This window comes from Takifugu rubripes, chromosome 19 (genome assembly GCF_901000725.2).
Source record: "Takifugu rubripes chromosome 19, fTakRub1.2, whole genome shotgun sequence".
NCBI classification, from domain to species: domain Eukaryota; kingdom Metazoa; phylum Chordata; class Actinopteri; order Tetraodontiformes; family Tetraodontidae; genus Takifugu; species Takifugu rubripes.
The window spans coordinates 15938454-15959823 of record NC_042303.1 but is presented as its reverse complement, the minus strand read 5'-3'; the positions used below and the strand labels follow the sequence as shown (position 1 = coordinate 15959823).

The following is a 21370-nucleotide window of genomic DNA, read 5'->3' as shown; positions in this document are numbered from 1 at the left end:
CCACATGTATCAGAGCAACATGTAATAAACCCTTAATAATATACATCAACAGTACTAGCACGCCTGCTGTGCATGAGACATTGTGCAAACTGATGCTTCCATACAGGTCTGAGGTACACGTGCACTGATCAGGTGTTTTATTTCCCCCACCCTTTTAACGTCGCCTCCATTTTGGAGGGAAAAGTGTTGTTGCTAATCCACATTTATTCCAGGTTTGTCAGTTATCTTGCAGATGGTGCGCTGAGGATTTGCCAGCAGGAAAGGAGCTTTAATCCCTTCTTGGCGAGTCTCTGGGACTTTCTGGTCAGTCCACACAGCATACACAGCATAGAGATAAGCAGGAGATAATATGATCCTTTATAACACACTTTATCTTTAAAAATCTGTCAATTTTGAATCATTGTATGATTTGACCTCAGTGCCTGGTTATTAAAGGTCTGAGGTCGTAACACAGGGATAATACAAATAAAACATTTTTAGATGATTTTTAGGTTTGTTTGCTGCCAGGAGGCTCAAGCTTCCTCTTCTCCCTGCTTTAGTTCATCAAAGAGGAATCTCCAGATAGGAAAAATGCCTTCCAGTGATATTTTGGAGAACTTCATGATGGTTTGCTCTGGAACTATAAGCGTAAGTGCTTGTATTGGCTCTGTAATGTTGCTTTCAAGGCTTTGGGGTTGAGTCCCATCTCAGGGCCTTTTTTGTTTGGAGATTCCTCCTTAAAACTGGGTTTGAGGGTTTTTTTGTTGTAATTTATCCCAATGTTTCACTCTTGCTAAAATACTGTAAGGTGAGTAAGTTTAGATTAGGTTAAATAGACATTTTATCCACCCTTTAATGTGGTTTTTACCCCCAACGACTGCTCTAAATAAGTCCTCGCAGAGGTCTGGAGCAGAATGTGGTTTTTGTTGCTATTTAAAGGTTCGGGCTACAGATGCTCCCCACTGCTGCCATGAAACACTGATTCTGATGTGGCTCATCTCCGTTTCACATGTGGGGAGGAGACGCAGCCGTCCAGAGGGACGGATATCCTAACAAAGCATCGTCTCCTCCATTTCAGTCTTAAAATAAAACTTAACGTCTCCCTCTGTGTCCTGGGCCTTTTAATCCACTCCTGGTCGTAATTTTCCGCTCTTCTATTCCAGCAGTCCTCAGACTAACCTAAGCATCTTGCTCCTGGTTTGACCATATAATTTGGACTTCTCAGTCAGATTGACCACCAGAGTCCCGTTCCTGCTCCCTTCTGAACCATCCGGACGCCAAACCGCATACCTCAATTACCCAGCATTCCTCTCCGAGCATGTTCGAGATTTTTTAAAGCGGAACATGATATTAACATTCAAGAGAAAAACCGCTAAAGCCACATTTTCATCGATGGCACCGGTAGCATAAACACGTAGATCATCCCCGGATTTAGAGGAAGGAGTTTTGCTTCACGCAGTTGTGACTTTTCCTCTTTCTCATCAAAAGAATGACTCAGATGCAAGATGCATAGACAAAGAATTTAATGTAGATTGAACAAATCAGTTCCAAGCACAAGTCACACTGAACTCCCGTCGTTTTTTTGAACTGAGCGGTCAGAGAAAAAGGCACCGCATATTTATACAGTCATTTTAACCAAACAAACCCCAAGTCTTCCTTTAAAGTGGTCAGAGGATTGAATCATTGTCAGGAAAAACACCTCCTGGAGGAGTCAAGCTTGCTGAGTGTGCAGCTATTTAAAGACGGTGAAGGTGAGCCATTCAGAGACAAGGGAACCTTCTTTTCCCACCACCTTGTTAGTAAGTTCCCGTTGTTCTTCTGTTGGTTTCATCCAATAAGATAAGATTCAAAAAGATTTTCACTGCAGTGGAATGTGAAATAGTTAGTTTTCCATTTGCCCCCCCCTCCCCCCCCGCTCTGCTACAGGAAATCACGGGACCAGAGTCGGCTTCACTTCAGTGCCACAGTTTGGTGCCACCCGTCATGTCACGATTCAGCATCACCATGGCGACGACAGAAGCTTCTGAAAGCAGCTCATCAAACCTGCTCAGACCGCCGCAGTCTCGGTAAGGAGCAAAACGCCCCCACGGTCACGTCTGTCAAAGCAGTCCGAGGCATCGTGCAAAAAGACGCAAAATCCTGTCAGAGTGTGAAAAATCGCGAGTGAAACCCTGGATAGAATCTCACGTCGGAGGACGATCTCGTCTCCACAGCTGATCCATTTTAATACAGTTAGCGATACGTTTTCCCGTCCGTCTCGACTTGGAGCGTACAAACCAACACCGCCAGTGAGAGTAGATGGCGCGTACTGAGTCGGCCATTTTTGGGACGACAGCTTCATGCTCAGGTTTTCCGACTGATTGTGTGCTTCCGAATGCTACAAAACACTATCTAGATAAAAAAAAAAGATCACTGACTTCAGCGGGCATGAAGGCATCACGCCTGAGATGAGAAAACTTTCAGACCGAAGCGTAAAACTGCACATTAGAGGTGAACGTGAGGAGCACGCGGAATGGGGAAGTTACAGCAAGTTCGCGGCAGGAAGAGACAGAACCTTTTTCGCAGCCACCCCATAGTAAAACCGTTATAGTGTACGGCCTAAAGGCACCTTAAACAGAGGGAAATCCCTACAGGGGTGGTCGGGTTGGGATTAGTTTCCCTTCACGGAAAAATGAAACCACCGAACGGAAACACGATATCGCCACGAGGAAGGCTGCTCCGATGGCCCTCTCATTGCATAAACGATCACATCACGCCACGCCAGAAACATCGCAACGTGTACGCTGTTACATCATTTCAGATTAGCTAGAATATGGCAACACATCGGAATGATCCGCGTCCCGCCACCTTAACAAACCTCTTCCGCACATTAAACGTGAAGTGCGATTATATTTTAAGACAACAAAATGCATGCACGGGCGGGGGAATGGGGGTTCCTGAGCATGCAAATAGTCTTCCTGGGATTTGAGAAGGACGTCTAGAAAAAAAATACGTTCAGGTAAATGCAAAGAAACCAAAACATAGAGACCAAATAAAAGCAAACCGCTGACCAGGAAGCTCTTCCCTACTTCGGAAAAACATTCCCCCCCTGACACGACAGAGGAGAGAGTTATCTTTGTCTGTATCCTCCCACCACATGAACTCATCCCAAACTACCTGCCCCATCTCCTCCGCTGCCTCCTCGTCATCATTCCTCAGTTAAGTCTTCCATCTGAGGCTGAGCAGGCTGGCTCCCCTTCCAGGCTGGAGCTTGGAATGTGGTGGTACTCCAAACCAGATCAGAGGGGGGTTATCCTGCCTCTGGCTCCACCCAGGGGATTAAAATCGGAAAGTTGGGATATATTAGACAGGTAAGTGGAGCAGGAGCGGCAGTCACACCCTGCTGGTTGCGTGGCGGCGTTAGGCGCAGTTGGACATTGGGTCGGCGTCGCCGCCGGCGCTCTGCGAGCACCCTCCCTCACAGTGTTCTTTAGGGAGACAAAGAAGGAAAAGGAGCATTATTTTATGCATCGGCGGCAGGAAATGCGTTGGAGACACCCAACAGACACGCACCTGCATTTTCATGTGGCAGCAAGAGGTGAGCTTGGCTGGGGTTTGGGCCGGGTCCCTCGGTACTGGTGCCCAGCTGCAGCTGCTTCATGTGGCGGATCACTGCTGTGGCGTTGAAAGCTTGCTGCAGAGCACAAAATAAACCCCCGATGAAACAAGCCCAAGACATGGGCAGGACAGGGAGCTTCTCTTTAACGGCCAGAACAGTTAAATTATCCAACATTTGGTCAGAAAAAGAGGTCCTGGCGCAACGTGACGCTCTATTCGTCATGTTTACATTTCGATCCAGGAGGATAATAAATCAAAACCGCTGGCTAAGAGCGGAGAGCTGGATGTTCTTTCGTTCCTCCGGCAGCAATAAAAAAAATGTCCACTGCAGCAACAACTGAGGCAGGTGAATCCATGAATGTTCCTTTAAAAGAGGAACAATACTGGGTCTGAAAGACTTCAAGATAAACAATCTGGGGGTGGGAAATTATCTGCAGTCCTCATGAGTCACCCACAAGCATGAGCTTGGTGCCAGTCCCAAGGGTTTGATATATGGTTTTAAGGAATTAAATCAAGATCCATTCCTAAAACCTTAAACCAACAAAGCATGTCTTGGACTGACTCCTGATATTCAGACTTTCATCATTTCCCCGCGCTTGTCCAGGAGGAAACATATGGCAGAAATTAAGCATTTGAGACCATCCAAGGTCCAACTAGACTTGCCTTCCATTTGAGCTTCGCAAAATTCTTCTTGATCTGAGCGCTGATGGACTCGTGTATGTTCCTATCCAGAGCCGTGTCTCCCGCGATCCTGACAAACAGACGAGTGAGCAAACGCACTGTGAAGCTTAAACCCCACACAACAAAAACAGAGTATTTGAGATGCTGAAACATGGTCAGAGAGGAGTAAAGCGTTGGTACCAGGGGTGCTGCAGGGCCTGCTCACAGGTGTAGCGTTTGTTGGGGTCCTTCTCCATCAGGTGGACGATAAAATCTTTAGCTACAATTGAAAGAAAGAGTTGTTAATAAGATGAAGCTGAAGGAAAAGTGAAAGCAGAACTTTTTCCCCCTCTCGCCTAATAAGCTGCTTTCTTTGGGGCTTTTGGAGCATCGTGGGCAGATTGTAAGTTGCCGCCGTTGCAAAAGAAACAAGTAAATATTAATTTATGATGAGATGTTTGAAGGGTTCGGGTCGTTTTTCTCTGGCCACAGTAACGGAACCCGCCGCCGCTCTCTCCAATGTGTACTTAACATTTTCTCCTGACCTCAAGTCTGAATTTGAATAGTTTTTAGGTTCCACGCCCGTTCTGGAAAAGTGTTCAACACGTACACACGTTGACCCGTATACATGGTAAAATACTGGGGGGTCAGGACCAGAAGAGGGTGAGACAGGTGAGGCAGACACGCTACCTGAGTCGGAGATGTCGTCCCAGTACGGAGAGTCAAACTCATATTGGGCCTTGATAATCTGTGCAAACAGGTTGGCGTCGCTCTCGTCGTAGAATGGAGGGTAACCACACAGGCTGGGGGACACCGGACAGCACACACACACACACACACACACACACACACACACACACACACACACACACACAATGACACATGCTGTACGCTTCATGGCTGATAAATTATCTTCTTATTTGTGTTCTGGACTTACAGAATGTAGGATATGACACCAATAGACCAGCAGTCCACAGTTTTGCTGTAGGGTATCTGAGCCAAAACCTCGGGGGCTGAAGGAGGCGAAGACAGACAAGAGGGTTAATTCTTGGGTGTTCAGTTTGAAGCTGATCACGCCTCACTGATTACGCATCACAACACTTCAGCTGGAATTTCATTTTGGCCAAAATAACCACAAATATGCTGAAATGGTTCCCAACTTAAAATATTTATGTGATGGATTTACACAACACTACCTCCACCCTCGTATCCTTAGCCTGACTGGAAACAGATTTTTCACATTTGGCCTGTTTACCAACATATCCTGGCGTCCCGCAGGCCGTAGACATCATGTTGTCCACCTCTTCGATTTTTGACAGCCCGAAGTCACTGATCATGATCTTAGAATCTTCATCCATGCTGTAATACAGCAGATTTTCTGGCTGCAGCAAGGAGGCGCAGAAGAAAGTGGCGTAAATATAATCTGTAAATCAGGCATCTCCACCACATACAATATTAAATTTAATATCTTAAAGACACAAAACACATTTCAAAGTAAAGGTTATTGTGTTGGGGGGTCAAATGTGTTCTCCCAGACTGACCTTGAGGTCTCTGTGGATGATGCCTATGTCATGGAGGTATTTGACAGCGTCTAAAACCTGCTGGATGAGCTTACTGGCATCCTTCTCCGTGTAGAAGCCCTTTGCTATGATCCGATCAAAGAGCTCCCCGCCAGACACCCTGGACAAGAGAGGACAGCAGCTGCAAGATCAGCTGGAATTACACAAATAAAAACAACTTGCTGCTGTGACAAACACTGAAGCAAAGTTTGTATAGTGCGCGAGGGTGTCTCCCTGCGTGTTCGTGCTGTTTATTGTGTGTTTTAAGTGTCCATTTTAATTGCGACGCTTTAATTTCCTCGTCCACCACCAGGGGGAGACATTTATCTACATAAAACTTCTCTTTTGTTTGAGTCGAACCCAAACCCAAGTTGGGGTTGGAGGAATCGCACACACACACACACAAAACATAAACAGGCAACAAAAAAGACCCCCCAACATAATTTATTTCATTGATTGTCAGTGGACCTGTGACAAATGCATAAACGTAGCAGTCAGTAGCGTTCCTGATCCCGCTGACATTTGGGTTCGGGCTGAGGTGGGTGGGGAGATGACAGGCTGCAGGTGTGAAGTAGAACTCCCCCACCAGCACGGAGGCGTTTGCTCATGTGCATCCATATGTCATATGTACCTGCTGCGCGTCGTTCGCGGCACGTGACACGCAATGTGTGGGAAACAGAAAGCATCGGCACGAAGGGGAAAAAAGATCAGGCTAAACCCACACACCCATACTCACAGTTGCATGACAAGGTAGCGGTGTGATTTGCTCTCAAAGAGATCTTCCAGGGAAACGATGTTGGGATGTTTGATCCTGCATCAGAACAGAAAGAAAGAATGCAGCAGATCAAATGTGCACCTTTGAAATTTAGAATCAGCCCCACTGCAAAAATCCACTTCCCACTTTGACAGCGACTCCCTAAATGGCCAAACGCGGGTTTCTGAGACTCGTGTGTGCAGATGTGAGAAGATGATCCGCGACCTCTGTGTTCTGCTTTTGGCCTGAGCAGCGTGTGGATGGCGTAACAGCGACACCGCCTCTCCCGTCAAAGACGCAAAGCCAAAGCCAGGAGAAAATATCATCAGTCCAATAAACTCAGCAGGATGCACAACCTTTGCCATGGCGACCCACTCTGCCTGTGCGCCTGGGCAGGTTTGTCAGGGTTGTCAGAGACGCTTCTCGGCGTGATTGTCAGCTTCGGTAAATAGCACAGGGCGGCGAGCCACGGGCTGACCTCTGTCAACACCTGAGGGTGTCAAAGGGCAACGTAGACGTCAGGAGGAAAAAGGAGGAATCGATCACAAATCCAGGCTGTCGCCCTTTCTTCTTCTTTCACAGCTTCAGCTTTCAACAGTTTAATGTATTATTTCCATGTTAGCTTTCCTCCTCGCTCGAGGTGAACTCGGAGTGGGAAAAACCTCCTAGTGATGGTTTCCCATGAAACTCTGGCTCAGTAGTGTGATTAGTCACCATAGTCGCATATTTTAGTGTTTTTGGGGGGGATTAAATGAACAGTTACATGATGCTGTCATGTGGATAATTGTTCTGCAGCTAATTACCTGCGGCATTTCTGCCTTAAACACACCGAGATCTCAAGAGGCAAAGGAGCTAATTAGAATCCTCGGAGATTCAGTTCCTTACATTAAGACACAGGAAAAATGACTTTATGTGGCTTTAAAACTGGAAAAAAGTCAAGGCGGTTGCCTCTGATGTCATTAACCAGGAACACAAGAGCTTTGTGGAATTAATGTCCTAAGCATTTTTACCCCCCCTGCAAAAAACAAACAAACAAACAAACAAACAAACAAACAAAACGTAATATGAGAAGAACATGAGCCATTTGTGATTTTTGTGATTTTTGTTTTCTCTCAGGTAACCATTAGCTGCTAACCAACATGCACCGCGCTCATTCCACCACCTTCACCTCAGGATGGATCATGGCAGCATATATCGGCTTCAATTGTGTCCTGGGTAACCCAGGCAACAGGAGCTCTAAAAATAACTTGGGAACGAGTGTAGACAGCCATTTTAACCAGGGTCTGTAGTTCCTCACATCCTCAGAGAAACGTGTCTGAATGGCCTCAACAGTGAGCACCCTGAGTGCGGAGGTCAGAGGTCCAGCGGAGGTCCTGCTATAAATCAGTTACATCTCAAACGGCTGTTAGACACCAGCCAGTAGAGTTTAAGTAAAAACTTTTTGTTGAAACTAGAGGTTTAAAAGCAAACTCTATTAAGAGAGCGATGCTTTTCCCCCCCAGAATGAACGGAAATAAGCTGCAAGGTCCATCTAATGTGGTGCTGCCCATCGATCCGGCTTTATCGACAGTGCGCGCCAACACATTCGTTCCAGAAATGGAGCCTAATTAAAACTTGGGTGTATATAAAATCCAATTATGTGCTAAATGGACTGGTTATACTGGGGCGTTTAACAGCATTCAGTACCGTCCTCGACCACACACACACACACACACACACACACGTGTGTGTCGGGTTACTGCAGCATCTACGGTATTGTGCATGCCTGGATACCGTCTATAGTACGCGTGATTTCCGTGTCACGTGACACAACGGACACGCTGCGGAGCCGACGATGCAGCAATGAAAAATTTACATTTCTTGACGCTGGGGTGTAGAATTTCAAACGCATTTGCATCGAAGCTTCCGTGTGAAGCACTTTTAACGGCAAAGTAAATAAGGGCTCAATGTTATTTCACGCTGTTGAACTTTTCAACAATCACAAACGCTTCCGCCTTTAGCATATTGAGTTATTTCAACTCAGATAAGCTTCTTATTCTACACTCGGCCATGCTTGTGACTGTAAGTGACACCTGTAATCAAAGAGGAGTTAAGCAGGATTGATTTATATCACAATGTCAACGAACTCAAGAGTGACCATGAAGGGATCTCTAATCTGGCTTACTTTTGCAGGACGGCGACCTCGTTCTCGATGCTGTTTTCCTTGCCTTTTAAAGCCTTCTTTTGGATGCACTTGATGGCCACTAACCTCTTGGTTTTCTTCTCCTCGGCCAGGAACACCTCGGAGAACGCGCCCCTGAATCACAAACACAGGGGTCAGTCTGGTCGGACATCTGTCTTCGAGTGTTTGGGAGAAGCTTCCACATGCCTGCCCAACGCCGTGGGGCAAAAGAGGAACAAACCCCAGCTTTACAGTTGGCATAGTTTAACATCCTGCGTCTGAGGGGCCATGGAAACTGTAGCTGTGTTTATTTTTAACTTCAGCTTCTGTCTGCCAGCCACGCCGAGGACTCGACAGATGCACAGAAATTAATCAACGATGTTTCGCTTAGATAGCTTAGAGCCAGAAAAAAGGGAGAGAACGCTCCAGCTGGCCTTGGTTCTTCTTGTGAGGCTTCTTCTGAACCCAGGCAGAAGCCATGGGACACACCAGAATGGGCTGCTCACCTTAAATACCCTGGGAAAATCAGATTAGTCTGACCCCAGCATGCGCTCCAAGAGTGTGCGCTCAGCTTCTTTGACTGTTCAACCACATGACGGACTGCAAATATTCAAAAATGTGATTGATTTGTGTTATTTATAGAACTGTGATGTATCTGTCCAGGCTGTATTCCTGCCTCTCGCTGGAAGGGAGGCTGGATGGATAATTACAGGATTTAATGTTTTATTATTTCAATCTTCAGATATGACCACCGTATTTATGTTTCAAGAATGATGAACATTAAAAAAACATAATTTTCTTTTTTGGTTTGTTTTTGATTATTTAGGCTGCTAAAACAACATTGACTGAACACTTTATTATTACAGAGCAGCTTATCTTAATAAATGACATAGTTTTTTGGATTTTTTTTTAGCCTGCACTAAAAATGTCACATAATACCTCCTACAGCACAGCTTTCTGTCACTGTTTATGGTATCTGTTTAACGGTATCGGTTTCCATAACAACTAAAGTAAATATTGGAAAACAAGTGAAGCAAAAGAAGGGACATGTTTGGGATTTTCCCATGACCACTTGAGGCAGACGTTTCTTAAGGCTGCTGGTCTCTTGGAAGAGATCCAGAGATTTTGACTGTGATCCAAAGCTACAGAAGTTCACGTTGACAGCATCCGGGGATCTGAGCCAAAGGTCACGCCCGACAGCAAAAAAAAAAGAGGAAACGTGGTGCAAACATGGGCCACAAAACCATAATATGGAGAACCATGTAGTCCAAGCTGATTTAAATAGGCCTGTTGATGCGATGGTGTCCATCTTACTTCCTGTATTACTTTAACATCCATATTTTTGCTTCTACTCCATTTTATCACGCCCACTGTTGGATGAAGTCCTTCTCGAGGGTGAATGGATCCTCCAGTGTATAGAAAACTATTCTAGTAATTAACCCCATTGTGGAACCCTACAAACATGACCTCTTGGTATGCTTTGGAGGAGGCCAGAGCCGCATATTTACATCCCAAAAGAAAACTAAAGTAAGCGTTCACATTTGGTGTATTTTAAGTCGGAGTTCTGGGGAAAGAGGCAGGAAAGCAAGCTCTGAAATATAACTTGTCACGATGATGCCTCAGAATGAAGGACCCATTCCCAGTTACCCTTCCATGGACTGATATAATGGCAGAATTAATTGTTCTTTTTTTATTGACGGCAGGATGGAAGTGCTTTTATGTCTTTGACAATTAAAACACTGATTTCTTTTTATAGTTTGTCTTAACAGCATCACTCGCGCAGTTGTAGTTTTTACAGGGAGTTTGTGTGTGAGGTCTCTACAAAGACAGACGCCATAAAGCCAGATGTGATAAGGGCCAGACTAAGGTTTGGTTTACTGTTACCTGATGACTCAATGCAAAGATTCATCATCCCTAAAAGACAAGTTTTCCTCACGTAACCAAATACCTCCCTCAAATGTTCAGACAGAGCCGCCCAATAAACTACGGTTTGATTACTCCTGCCTGACAGGGGGAATCTCAGCGGCCAAATGTGCACGTGTTTGCGTGTGCACAGAATGCAGCTTGACCCGAGAGTTTGGAGATACTTTATCAGCTGCGTAAACGAGGCCTGAGTGCCTCCGTGTTGACGTGGACAGAGAAGAACTCTTTTGAAGGACACGACCAGACTCCTTACAGCTCGTCACTTATCTGAATGTGGCTTTTTTTTAAATTCATTTTTACTGGGTACTTTTGTACCCATCCTGTGTGTGAACCAGTTATCTGAGCAACAACAGGAATAATTCTCAGGAACTGGCAGCTAAATTCAACCTACATCCAAACTAAAAAAGGCCTCTATAGGAGAAAACTATCTGTGCAGGAAGGAGTGACTTGCATGTGTTTACCTTACTCTATACAGTCTTTACATCCACTTATGGACTGGAAACTGCTGCTCTAGTGTCTCTGAGACTTTTTTAAGCTTTTAAATTTGACTTCTATTGATTTCAGTGCTGAAGATGGAAGCAATAAATAAAGACTTTTCAGGTGGGATCAATTATAGGTGCACTGTAGAGTCTGTTGTCTTCCGAACTGCAGCATTAGCTAAAATAGAACACCCGGATGACCTCAGGTCAGATTCACTCCACATCTATAAGCATTTGTCTATATTGTGCCTCTGAAATGAGCTGCCTCAGCTGTTTCCGCTGTTTTTCTTTGTGGCAACTCCCAGCTCAGTTAGTCAAACTAACAATGATCCCCGGAGAGCGTTTGCAGTCGAATCTCAGCACGTTAAAGTGCCACACAAAGGCCGTGACTTTTGGCAGGACCGGAGCCATGTGGAGGAGGACGTCGGCGCGGCAGATTCCAGTCCAGCAGCTGGAGGATGGAGCTGACATTCTCCATGCACCCACTGACAGGCAGAGCGGCTCTGAGGAGGTTTCACACACCACTTTTCTCAAACAACGGCCAACTGTTGCAAAGTGTCCGTCCCATTGTCTTCTTTCTAGCCTCTTACACTGCCCCAATGTTTACAGTGTAAATATTTATGATCCTAAGGCATTAAAGCATCTGAAGCCCTCTCAGAATCTTGCTCCCACTTCAAACATGAGCTGCAAAACCGTTATCACAAACACAACATTCAACACTTCCTCATGTGGCCACACAAAACACACTTTTGACTGAAGACCAGAAGTGTGTTTAACATGCAATCGATTGTGGAAAAGCCTCCACCAAGCAAACTATGAAAGGCCCATTACAGCAGGACAAAAGTAAAGAACACTTTAAAGCTGCTCGCGACAAACAGTGGGTCTAGGCTGCAAGGTAAACAAACATGTTTGCTGAGCTTTTCCTGTTCCATACAGGATCTTCTTATCACCACCAGGGGAGCCGCATTCATGGAGGAGGACACGTGCGAGCACAAGACAACCAAACCAAGCTCCCAACATTGCTGGGCGTATTCGCCTCCACTCGCTATGCAAATACTCCGAGCGTAGACAAGCATCAGCGCGTGCACGGCAAACAGTGAAAGAAGACAAGACTCTCGTGACAAGTTGCTCTCATTAAAGGCAACAACAGCGCGTCGTTCAGGGTTCCGGCAACACAAAATCCAGGGCATTAGGCTGTCAAACACTAATGAATATGTGTGTCAGTTTCCTCCCTCACAGCAAACACACATCATGCAAGCGGATCCTGCTCAGCCGCATTCCCCCACCCTACCACCACTCACAATTTTCAAGGAACCGTGCAATCTGTCCTGGTGAGAACTTTGGCAGGAAGCTACAGAAGCAGATGATAAAGTGGTAGCTGTGGAAAGGTCGGAGGGACAGAGGAGGGACACCGAGGACGACCATCTGGTCCGATCAGAGCCGAGAGACGCCCAACTGCGATTCTGGCTCCCAAACACAGAAAGACCATCTTTGCTCTGTGGGCCTTCCAAACACGCAGTTCTGCAGCATGGAACCACATTTCCTCTCCTCACCTGACAACATTTACAACACGGACGTTACACTGTGCACACTTGGTCCTTTAATGCGGTACTATAAAGTGTGTGACAGGTACAGAAATACCTCTGAAGAGATTAGGCTGCATAATTCAGACAGCTTGTGGATTACCGTTTCAGTGGGAAACATAAACCAGCATCAGTCCTTGTGTGCTAACAAAGGTCAAACCAGCCCGGCTGCAGCCGCAAAATGTCGACCGAGGATGTGCCTCATCGGAGGAGGTTGGAAATTGCCTGCGTGCACCTCTTGACCCACTGAGCGAGTTCGTCTGAAGTCAACGGAAGCGAAAACTCAAAATTCAAATTTTACACCGCTGGGGGGGGGGGACTTTAAAACACACGATTAAACCCTCAGAAAATGGCACCGCAGATTGTGCGGGAGCTGTAAGAGCACGCTTCCCCGAGGATTTCAAAGAGCCAAAACTGAAGAACAGCCGCAGAGAAGGAGTCATATGTGGACAGCTTGACAGAAATATGGGCAGTTTGACAAAATAATAGGAGAGAGAGGAGGTATGAAGGCGTTTATTACAAGTCTGCATGTGTACTTCGAAATGAAAAGGTTTGAATTGTGAAAACGTGTGTGTGTGTGTGTGTGTGTGTGTGTGAGGGTGTGTGTGTTTTCCAGGAACAGCAGGCCATGCCATGCTAAGCTGTGCTGTGCTGAGACGCAGCCTTTTGTTGGATTTAGGTCAGGGTTGGACCGAGGGGCCGGGATGCCGTAATCTGGGATGAATATTCCGGATTGGGTCATTTTTCTCACACGGGGGCTGAAGGCTCGGCTCTGGTCCACCAGACTGGACAACAAAACGGATCACTTGGGGAAACACATGCATTTATTAGGCATTTTGTAGCGTCTAATACACAGAGGGAGGGAGCGGCGGGCCACAAGTCTTACCCCTGCGTCCTGGTCGGACTTATCGCTACCTAAGAGAATTATGAGTGCGTGACACAATAACGTGTTGTCCTGTACTTCCAGTTCCACTGAGACTTCTTAGTGACATCTTGCCCTGCAGCTTAGAGACCGGGAGGCTAAAAGATGATTAGATGGCGCCGTAATATGAAATAAAAAAAAGGTATCAAAAGCTTTAAATGGCGAGGAGCTGAGGCGGAGAGTGAGGGAGGAGCGCAGATACAGCGAGATGAAAAATAGATGAGGCGGGACAGCTCTCACGCTGGGAGACTCATCTGCTCCATAAAAGGTGGCTGTTTTGTTTTTGAACCAGGTTGTTGCTCGTCACTCTGGATTGATCCGTCTTGGAATCGGTGCACAAGCGCGTGAATAATGACGGAGCGACCGGAATAGCGCCTGAACGATTGTTAGTGGAAGGATTAAAGTTCCAAAACTGAAAATCCCCTAATTGGGATGGAGAGCAACACCACATGAAAACCATCACAGACAACCTTGTCAGTACAAAAGCATCAATCAGGTTAAGATTTGCAACCTCGGCAGCGGTTGGCGTTAAGACTTGTGTAATAGAGGAAGGATGGTTGTCCAACAACACACAAAGGAAAAGGTTCCTCTTTCAACTGGAGGACTGTGTCCCAGCCCATTAACAGCCCGGTCAATGGTTGAAGCCCAGCAGGCAGCGGTGGGTGCGTCTCATCGACCGTCTGGGCTCTGGTATAAAAGTCAAAATACCAGTGATTCTGGCTGAACAAGGAATTCTTGGGAGGGAATATGGAGCAAAGAGAAGAGTTATTTATTAAACATATCATAGGCAAGAATCAATGGAAGCTAACAGCTAATCTAACCAGGGCAGGGCCTACTGGGTCACTGCCCCAAATACGCCCCAGAGCGAGGTGAGGCCGATCCATCAGGCATATTGATTATAAATGATTACACCCACGCTGTCCCACTCTGGGCCTCTACCTCCTCCTGGTTTTGCGAGGCACTCCGGAATGAAACGCAAGGAATTTCCTCCCTAGCTAGCTCCCGGTGTGAGAGCGGGCATAGCCGTGGAAAAAAAATAGAGCATTTCTGACTGTCTTTTGATTCCTGTTGTCAATAACATTGTGATGCGAGCGTGCGGCGAGGAGACAGCTGGAAACAGTCAGAAAGCAGGCGAGAGACAGAGAGAGAGAGAGAAATGAAAAGGGAATGAAAGCCGAAGAGGATTTGAGCTGATCCCGTTTGTGTGCCATTAATTCCCATCTGCTTTGATTACAAAACATGTGGCCACAGCTGGATTCTCAGGCCAGTAGAACACCACAAGACCCGAACTCGTGTTTGTGCCACAGAAGACTTCCATGTGAAAGAACTCAATTCCTGTGAGAACCAATTAATGACGTCCGCTCAGCCACAGATCGCGACGTCTATCCCAAACGGAGCGTCTTTACCCCGGAACCTTACAAACTTTCCCCCCCCCCCGTTTTGCTAAAGCGGACGAGGAACCCACCAAGCACAGGCACCGTTTTGTGGATTATAAATAGCAGATCAAAAAACTTTGTTTCCATAGAGACTGTTTGAGTCCATTATGGAAAGTGTTTCCTGTTGTTACCACGACGACAATCCGGCAATGTCAAATGAATGTGGCGCACAGCTGAGTGATGCGGTAGGCTGGCGATCTCTCAATAAACAAGCTCGGTGTCAAGGAGGGGGAAGGAGGAGGAACAGAAGGATGAGGGAGAGACGACAGGGAACAGATGGGACTCTTTCCTCCAGGTTTCTCCTGCGTTTATCCTTTTTTCCATCATGGAACCAACGATCAAAGACTTTAGATTAACGAAACGTTACTGACCAATCAACCATTTTCCAGCCTTTTCCGTTAGGGGGTCTAGCATCTGACCTCCTATCCAAACCATCAGAACATCAAAGCAATGGGCTCCTTTGCTTCAATCACTTTGGCTCTGTCGTCACTACATGAAGCCACTGCAGAGTTCACGCGACATGTGTCATTTCTGTTCAGGTTTCTGTATTTTTAAGAGCTGCCGGCTCCACCAGCTCTTCTGACAAACCTTCTCAGCCTGCCCGGCAGCCCCGGCGATGCGTTCTGAAGGGGTAATTGTGGTTTGGTGAAATCTGAAGACAGGTTTCGGTTTCAGCAGGTGTTTATACAGCTAAATCCTAAGCTAACAAGGATGTGGGTGTGTGTACAAGGTGCATCACGACAGACACCTTCAATAAACAGGCGGTCTAATGACAGCGATTATGACGAAGCATCATAAAGATTAAAAGGCTCATTGACATAAGCGTTGCACGCTAAAACTTCAGAATGATGACAAATATATGGGAAAAATGGGGAACAGGTACATCTACCCAGGAGGCCAGTGGGAAGGTTATTTCTTGGTGATGGAATGTTCCACATGGCTGGTCCCATAATTGCTTTTACAGCTTATATTGTTCAAATTATTTAGAAATGGACCTATTATGTGCACCTCTTGTCTGATTCTTCGCTGTTTGGGATTACTTTGATCTTTCTGTGGTCGGCCTTTGCTATATATCTGGTTTTAACGAACTGTTCACCAAAGCCCTGACTTTGCCTTGTGAGGAGTGGTGTCCCTTTTCTGAATTGAGATCTACATCTCTGACCTTTGTACCTTTGTTCTGAAGGTCTGATAAATGACCCAGGGTCCTTGGAAAGCGGGGGTAAGGAGTGTCTGGAATCCAGAGAGCCGTTACTTCAGGATTATTGGGTGGAAAATGTTTAGATAGATAAATAGTCCATGATATAGATAAAACCCATGTTTTGTGGCACGATAAAGAAAAATAAAAGTTACACTCAGTTTGTAACAGACTGTACATATGGATTGTTATTACTGTTGTAATGACACCTTTTCTCGTGCTTTATAATCTCTCAGGCCACTCTGTTAATGTTGAGTATAAAACCAAATTCTCTATTGAACTGGAATGTCTGACACAGGTGTAAAATTGCTTCTTTTTGACTTTTCACACCTGCTGTGAAACCTGCGACTTGCTGGAGGCTTGAGGGCGTGTTTGTGAGCGCACATACGTGCACGCTGACAACTCTCACTTGTGGGAAGTGTGTCAAATTCGTGTCGGCGAGCTCGGCTGTTGAGGCGGAGCTTGTAACGCTGTTGTTCTGCCTGTGACATCTCTTGAGGTCACGTCTACAATCATATCGAATAAAAGCACAAATGTGAACGTCGGCGTCTTCGTGTTTGTTGCAGTAAAAAAAATAATGGCAACAGTTGATGGTACGAGCCTCAATAAGCATTTGCTACAATACGATCAACTGAAAAGGTTATTAGGTCTCCAAACAATGTTATTGGATCATTTTGTCTCGACAGAAAAGACAGACTTTATTATTTTGAGGCAGATCTCATTTGAAAATAAACACAAGGATACAAGGTCCATGAAATAGTGGCCTGATACATCCCTGGAGGGTTCCCTAAATATATATTACTATATTAAAAAATAGCGATTATGACTCAAAATGATCATTACATTTATAAAAGTGTCAGTTTTGCTGAGTATAGCCGCGGACGGCATAAAACTCTTCTGTAATTAGACATAAATTAAGTTACTGACCGTCCTGGTCTGACTTACAGTGAGGAAAAGTTACAGTGAGGAAAGGTTTTCTGTACTGAATGCTTGTACATCAGGCTCCCATTAGAATTTATTACACTCGCATATTTGGAGAGGAGCTCTAAATTAGAGCTCGTTAGAAGCAGAGGGGAGTGGAGACTGCCCCCGCCTCCACGTTAAAAAGCTCGTCCAGAAGGTCGTGAAGATAAACACAATCCTCCGTGGTCATCAGGAATGAACAAATCACCGTATGATTCAGCCATTTGACAGGAGGGAAAGAACAAACGTTGGTGTCGGCGTTGACATACTTACATTCCCAGGACTTTTTTGAAGTCGTAGTGATCTTTCACGTCTGCGGTCTTTGCTTTCCAGGCATGGCCATCGTCACCCAGCGGCATCTTTTTGTTGTTATGGTCAGAAACAATACTAGTGGGGATAAATAGAACAAAGAGGGAATTATCACCGGAATTATCAAAACATCCCCCGCCTGCAGCAAACCCCCAACTGCTTGACGATCCTGGATTGGGGACTCGTCTTCAATCGTTTTTCTGCGTTATTTATCACCATCTAATGCTCGGAGACTTTTGTATTCTCCGGAGTGGGAGCGCCGAGCGAGAGCCGCTGTCACCGCTATCATCATCTGAACTCACTAAGTGGCTGTAAGACAAAACCTGGAAGACTAAAATAGCCTGGTTCATATCGGCGCGCCTCACCCCTCCTCTGCTCCTGCTGCCTGCCTGGCAACTTCATCAGATGATGTAACCTATTGTTCGGGAGTGTACAGGAGCCATTTTTAAAGACAACAGGGTAACGTCGTTAATGACACCAGTTCAGAGGCGTTTTCCTTCACAGGGTGGCTGCTGTCACTGCACCAGGCAGGACGCCATAATGTATATTTGAATTTATGACTCTGAATAATGTATTGTGGTAGCGAGCTTGATGGTTTGGCTGCTATGTGACTTTAGCGTGCAGCTTTGGCGGTTGCCACTGTCTTGGTTGCAAGGTGAGTTGGCGGAAAGGTTAGTTGAAATATTCAGTATGAATTGCATAATATCTGCATTTGGGACATGTGACATCTCATATGTGGTGAACAAATACAACTAATGTTTAAAGTTTCACAAGAGGGACGGAAATCCCCATACATCATGTAAAGATAACATTTAACAGGGTTTAAGGCAGCCATTGCACACACGCATATGCTGGCTTTATACTTGTTGTCATGGAAACCCCAATGGGCTGCTATGGTATCTTGGAGGCTAAATTGCTTTAGTGTCCAACAGAGGGTGGGAAAGAAATTGTTGTGGTCACTTTGATGGCTGACTTCTGTGTGGCCACTTAAACCCACACACACACATGCGTGCTGTCGGCTTGTTTGTCCTTTGGAAACAGATTTAGTACACAGTGGTGTAAGTATAAGCTGATAACATGCACGCCACGGTTTTATTCTGTGTAACTACAGGTCATTATGAATGTCATTAGACACCAAAGTACTGACAACTAATTGTCCGCCGTAGAATTGAGTTGTGAACTGGATTTATTATATAGGAAATAAAGCTCGAATTAACTTTACACCCACCCCCACTCGTTTTTTACTTCCTGTTCTGCAGTTTACGCACCAGTTAAAGCTACTATAGTAAAAGGAAGTGTGGTTAAATAAAGCATCGGCTTACAATTAAACGATGTTAGAGGAAACAATGAAAGGAAGTTCTAGCAGATGCGGACTGAAGCTGCCACGGTGACTTCTGGCTTCTGCTCAAATGTAAGCGAGGGAAAATACACTGAGGGCATCTTGAACTTGACACCAGACTCATTCTTTGTAAAATGAGCTCATGATTTTCCCCTCCACGTTTTTCAATGAAAGCCAGCCGGAGTAGGTCAAAGCGCACGGATGAAGAACGAGTACAGGGCACCACAACAAGAACGGCACCTTCTGCAGGGTTAAAACATCTCGTCTGCAGAGCACATGAATCGCTGGGAATGTAAGATCATAACTTAGAGTCAGCAAACAAATAGTCCAGCTTGAATGTCAGTTTGCAAACATGGTATTTACCTCATCCTCGTTTTATAGGTATTTCAAAATAAAGCACTTGGTTACAACATAATATTGGTCATATTTTGTCCTTTCACAGACCCTAAATATAAATATTAAGATATTAAACCATCGTGCTTAAATGGAATAACAACAAAAGGTCATTTCGAGGGTGAAGGAAGGAAACAGTGAAAGCCCTTCTCACATACTGTACGACCCATTTGTAGCACCACCCCTTGCTCAAATGGAAATTTGTGGTGATTCATGCGCCATCAATGGAAGAAGCTGAGCCCTGAAAGGTCTTTGCTGTAAACACCCGTTTGAATGCATCAACTTTACTTGTGCCTGCTTGCGATCCTTTGTGAAGTTCACAAGAAGCAGCAGACCCAAAGATAATACCCACGTGCACCGTCAGTTGTCTTGGCACTCACATTCACCTCGGCGACGCAAACATCTGGGCATTTCCACCACATTTTCACTTTGGACTTCAGGCAACGTGTCAAAACAACTATAGTCATCAGGGCAATTGAGCAGGTGGCAAGGAAGAGGGACACCTTTCATTGATGTGGTAGGAGAGGAGAAGGGAGAGACTCATGCAAAAATGAATGCAGGGTAAAACCCAGTAGGTCCCGCTGATGATATGAGCCCTGCAAACAGCTGAAGATGAGCTGCTGAGGACCCAAGAAACAACAGGGATGAGGAGGCTCAACGGGGGGAGATGCACGACACCATCCATAACCATGTTCCCAGAGAAGGTTATGACATGCAGCATTCACCCCGTTTGTGGTTTACAGATACTCACTGGTTTCCCATTCCTGTGATAAGCAGTGGACAGAAGAAACACACACATACACACACGACCACAGTTAGACACTGACGACATGATGTGACGTTAACACGCGTACATGGACTGTGAAATTGAATTTACACGGTGTTAGAATGTTTCAGTAGCACGGATAAACACTACAGTGAACACACACGCAGTCAGACGTGCAAGTGACTTAATGCTTGAGCCGGCCTGCGGCTCACACAGGTGCTGGGCAGAAACCCTCAAACGAGGTTCACCCTCTTTTGTCCGTGAACATGCCCAAATCTCGTCGCTGCTGAAACTCTGTCCTTGTCTTGGCAGACTGTCCGTGTGCACGGCTCCAGGTCTACCGCATTGTACTGTCATGGTGGCGACACGAGCCACACCAGCAGACATACATCCCACCCAAAATCTTCCCTCATGGCAGCCCAAATACTTTTGGCGAAATTAAGTGACATTCTGAATGGTCAAAAATGTGCAGACGCAAAGCCGAAACAGCGTCCATTTCAGTGATGTGAGCTGCAAAATGACGCCACTGTTGTTGTTTTAAGCTGTTTAGAATTGTGAAATTTCCACAGGAAGCAAAAGAAAACCAAGATCCTTTCTATAGAGGTCAACTGACTCCACAACCTCAGTGAGAGAATCGCTAACGGCAACCTGAGAATGGAGCTTCTGTCACATCATTCAACGCTTATTAGCTGATAAACTGACAGAACAGCTAAATGAAATGAAGAGTTCAGGAGGAAAAGGGTGAGGAAAAACAGAACAGAGCTTGAATTATATAATGTTAATGGTAAAGGCTGATGCTTTTTCACACACACATACACACAATAATAATACTAATACTACTACTACTACTACTACAACTACTACTACTACTACTACTACTAATAATAATAATAATAATAATACAGAACATGGGGATATCTTACCACAAACTCAGCTGACTTGAAACGAACTATTAGAACAGAGGGGCCCTTTATACTGAATATTAAAACAACACAACAACAAGGTCATAAGTAAACATTTCTTCGCATGCAGCACCCTACCTGAACAAACAGTGAACGTCAAATGCGTCCTGCGCCTGTCTCCGGTGTCCGTCCCTGTCTGTCCCCGCACGGAGTCTGAACTCTGTCGGCTACCTCACGAGTAGCGCTCCCGCCTGCGTCATCGCACAGGCGGGCGGGGCAACAAGGGGAAGCGGACCAATCAGCTTTGGAATTATGGAGCGCAGGTAAAAGGTTCTACGACCTAATTGGTTCGGTCCTTTCACACGCGAGCCCGTAAACGTTGAACTTTGGTTAGAAAGGCGCATGGTGCAAAACTTTTTTATGACTAAAGGTGTGGTAAAATATCACTGT

At 45.6% G+C, this 21370-nt stretch overlaps 1 protein-coding gene and 1 long non-coding RNA gene across 4 annotated transcripts; both read right to left on the bottom strand.

The window, feature by feature from the left end:
- Positions 1 to 1485: 1485 nt before the first annotated feature.
- On the bottom strand, positions 1486 to 21194 carry camk1b (calcium/calmodulin-dependent protein kinase Ib). 3 transcript variants are annotated; one of them, XM_011614233.2, is made up of 13 exons: positions 21059 to 21172; positions 20004 to 20016; positions 17485 to 17598; positions 8714 to 8845; positions 6532 to 6606; positions 5778 to 5916; positions 5492 to 5618; positions 5174 to 5249; positions 4927 to 5039; positions 4438 to 4516; positions 4240 to 4327; positions 3532 to 3652; positions 1486 to 3446 (listed from the first exon to the last, which is right to left on the bottom strand). In XM_011614233.2, the coding sequence occupies exons 2-13, from the start codon at positions 20012 to 20014 to the stop codon at positions 3379 to 3381; spliced, it is 1143 nt and encodes a 380-aa protein (XP_011612535.2). In that variant the 5' UTR covers positions 20015 to 20016; positions 21059 to 21172; the 3' UTR covers positions 1486 to 3378. The 3 variants fall into 3 exon arrangements, with proteins under 3 accessions (XP_011612535.2, XP_003973679.2, XP_029682526.1); XM_003973630.3 differs by lacking the exon at positions 20004 to 20016 and having other exon boundaries at positions 21059 to 21194; XM_029826666.1 differs by lacking the exons at positions 20004 to 20016; positions 21059 to 21172 and adding an exon at positions 20942 to 20960.
- On the bottom strand, positions 13193 to 17476 carry LOC115246857 (uncharacterized). Its single transcript, XR_003885950.1, has 2 exons — positions 13582 to 17476; positions 13193 to 13500 (listed from the first exon to the last, which is right to left on the bottom strand). It is a non-coding gene; the product is annotated as an uncharacterized lncRNA (long non-coding RNA).
- Positions 21195 to 21370: the final 176 nt, after the last annotated feature.

What these genes read in the sequence shown, in the direction of transcription:
- camk1b (XM_011614233.2), bottom strand. An exon ending in CGCTACCTTGTCATGCAACT is followed by an intron (nt 5,917 to 6,531) that starts GTGAGTATGGGT and finishes TCTCTTGTCCAG; the next exon opens with GGTGTCTGGCGGGGAGCTCT. An exon ending in TCATCCACAGAGACCTCAAG is followed by an intron (nt 5,619 to 5,777) that starts GTCAGTCTGGGA and finishes TCCTTGCTGCAG; the next exon opens with CCAGAAAATCTGCTGTATTA.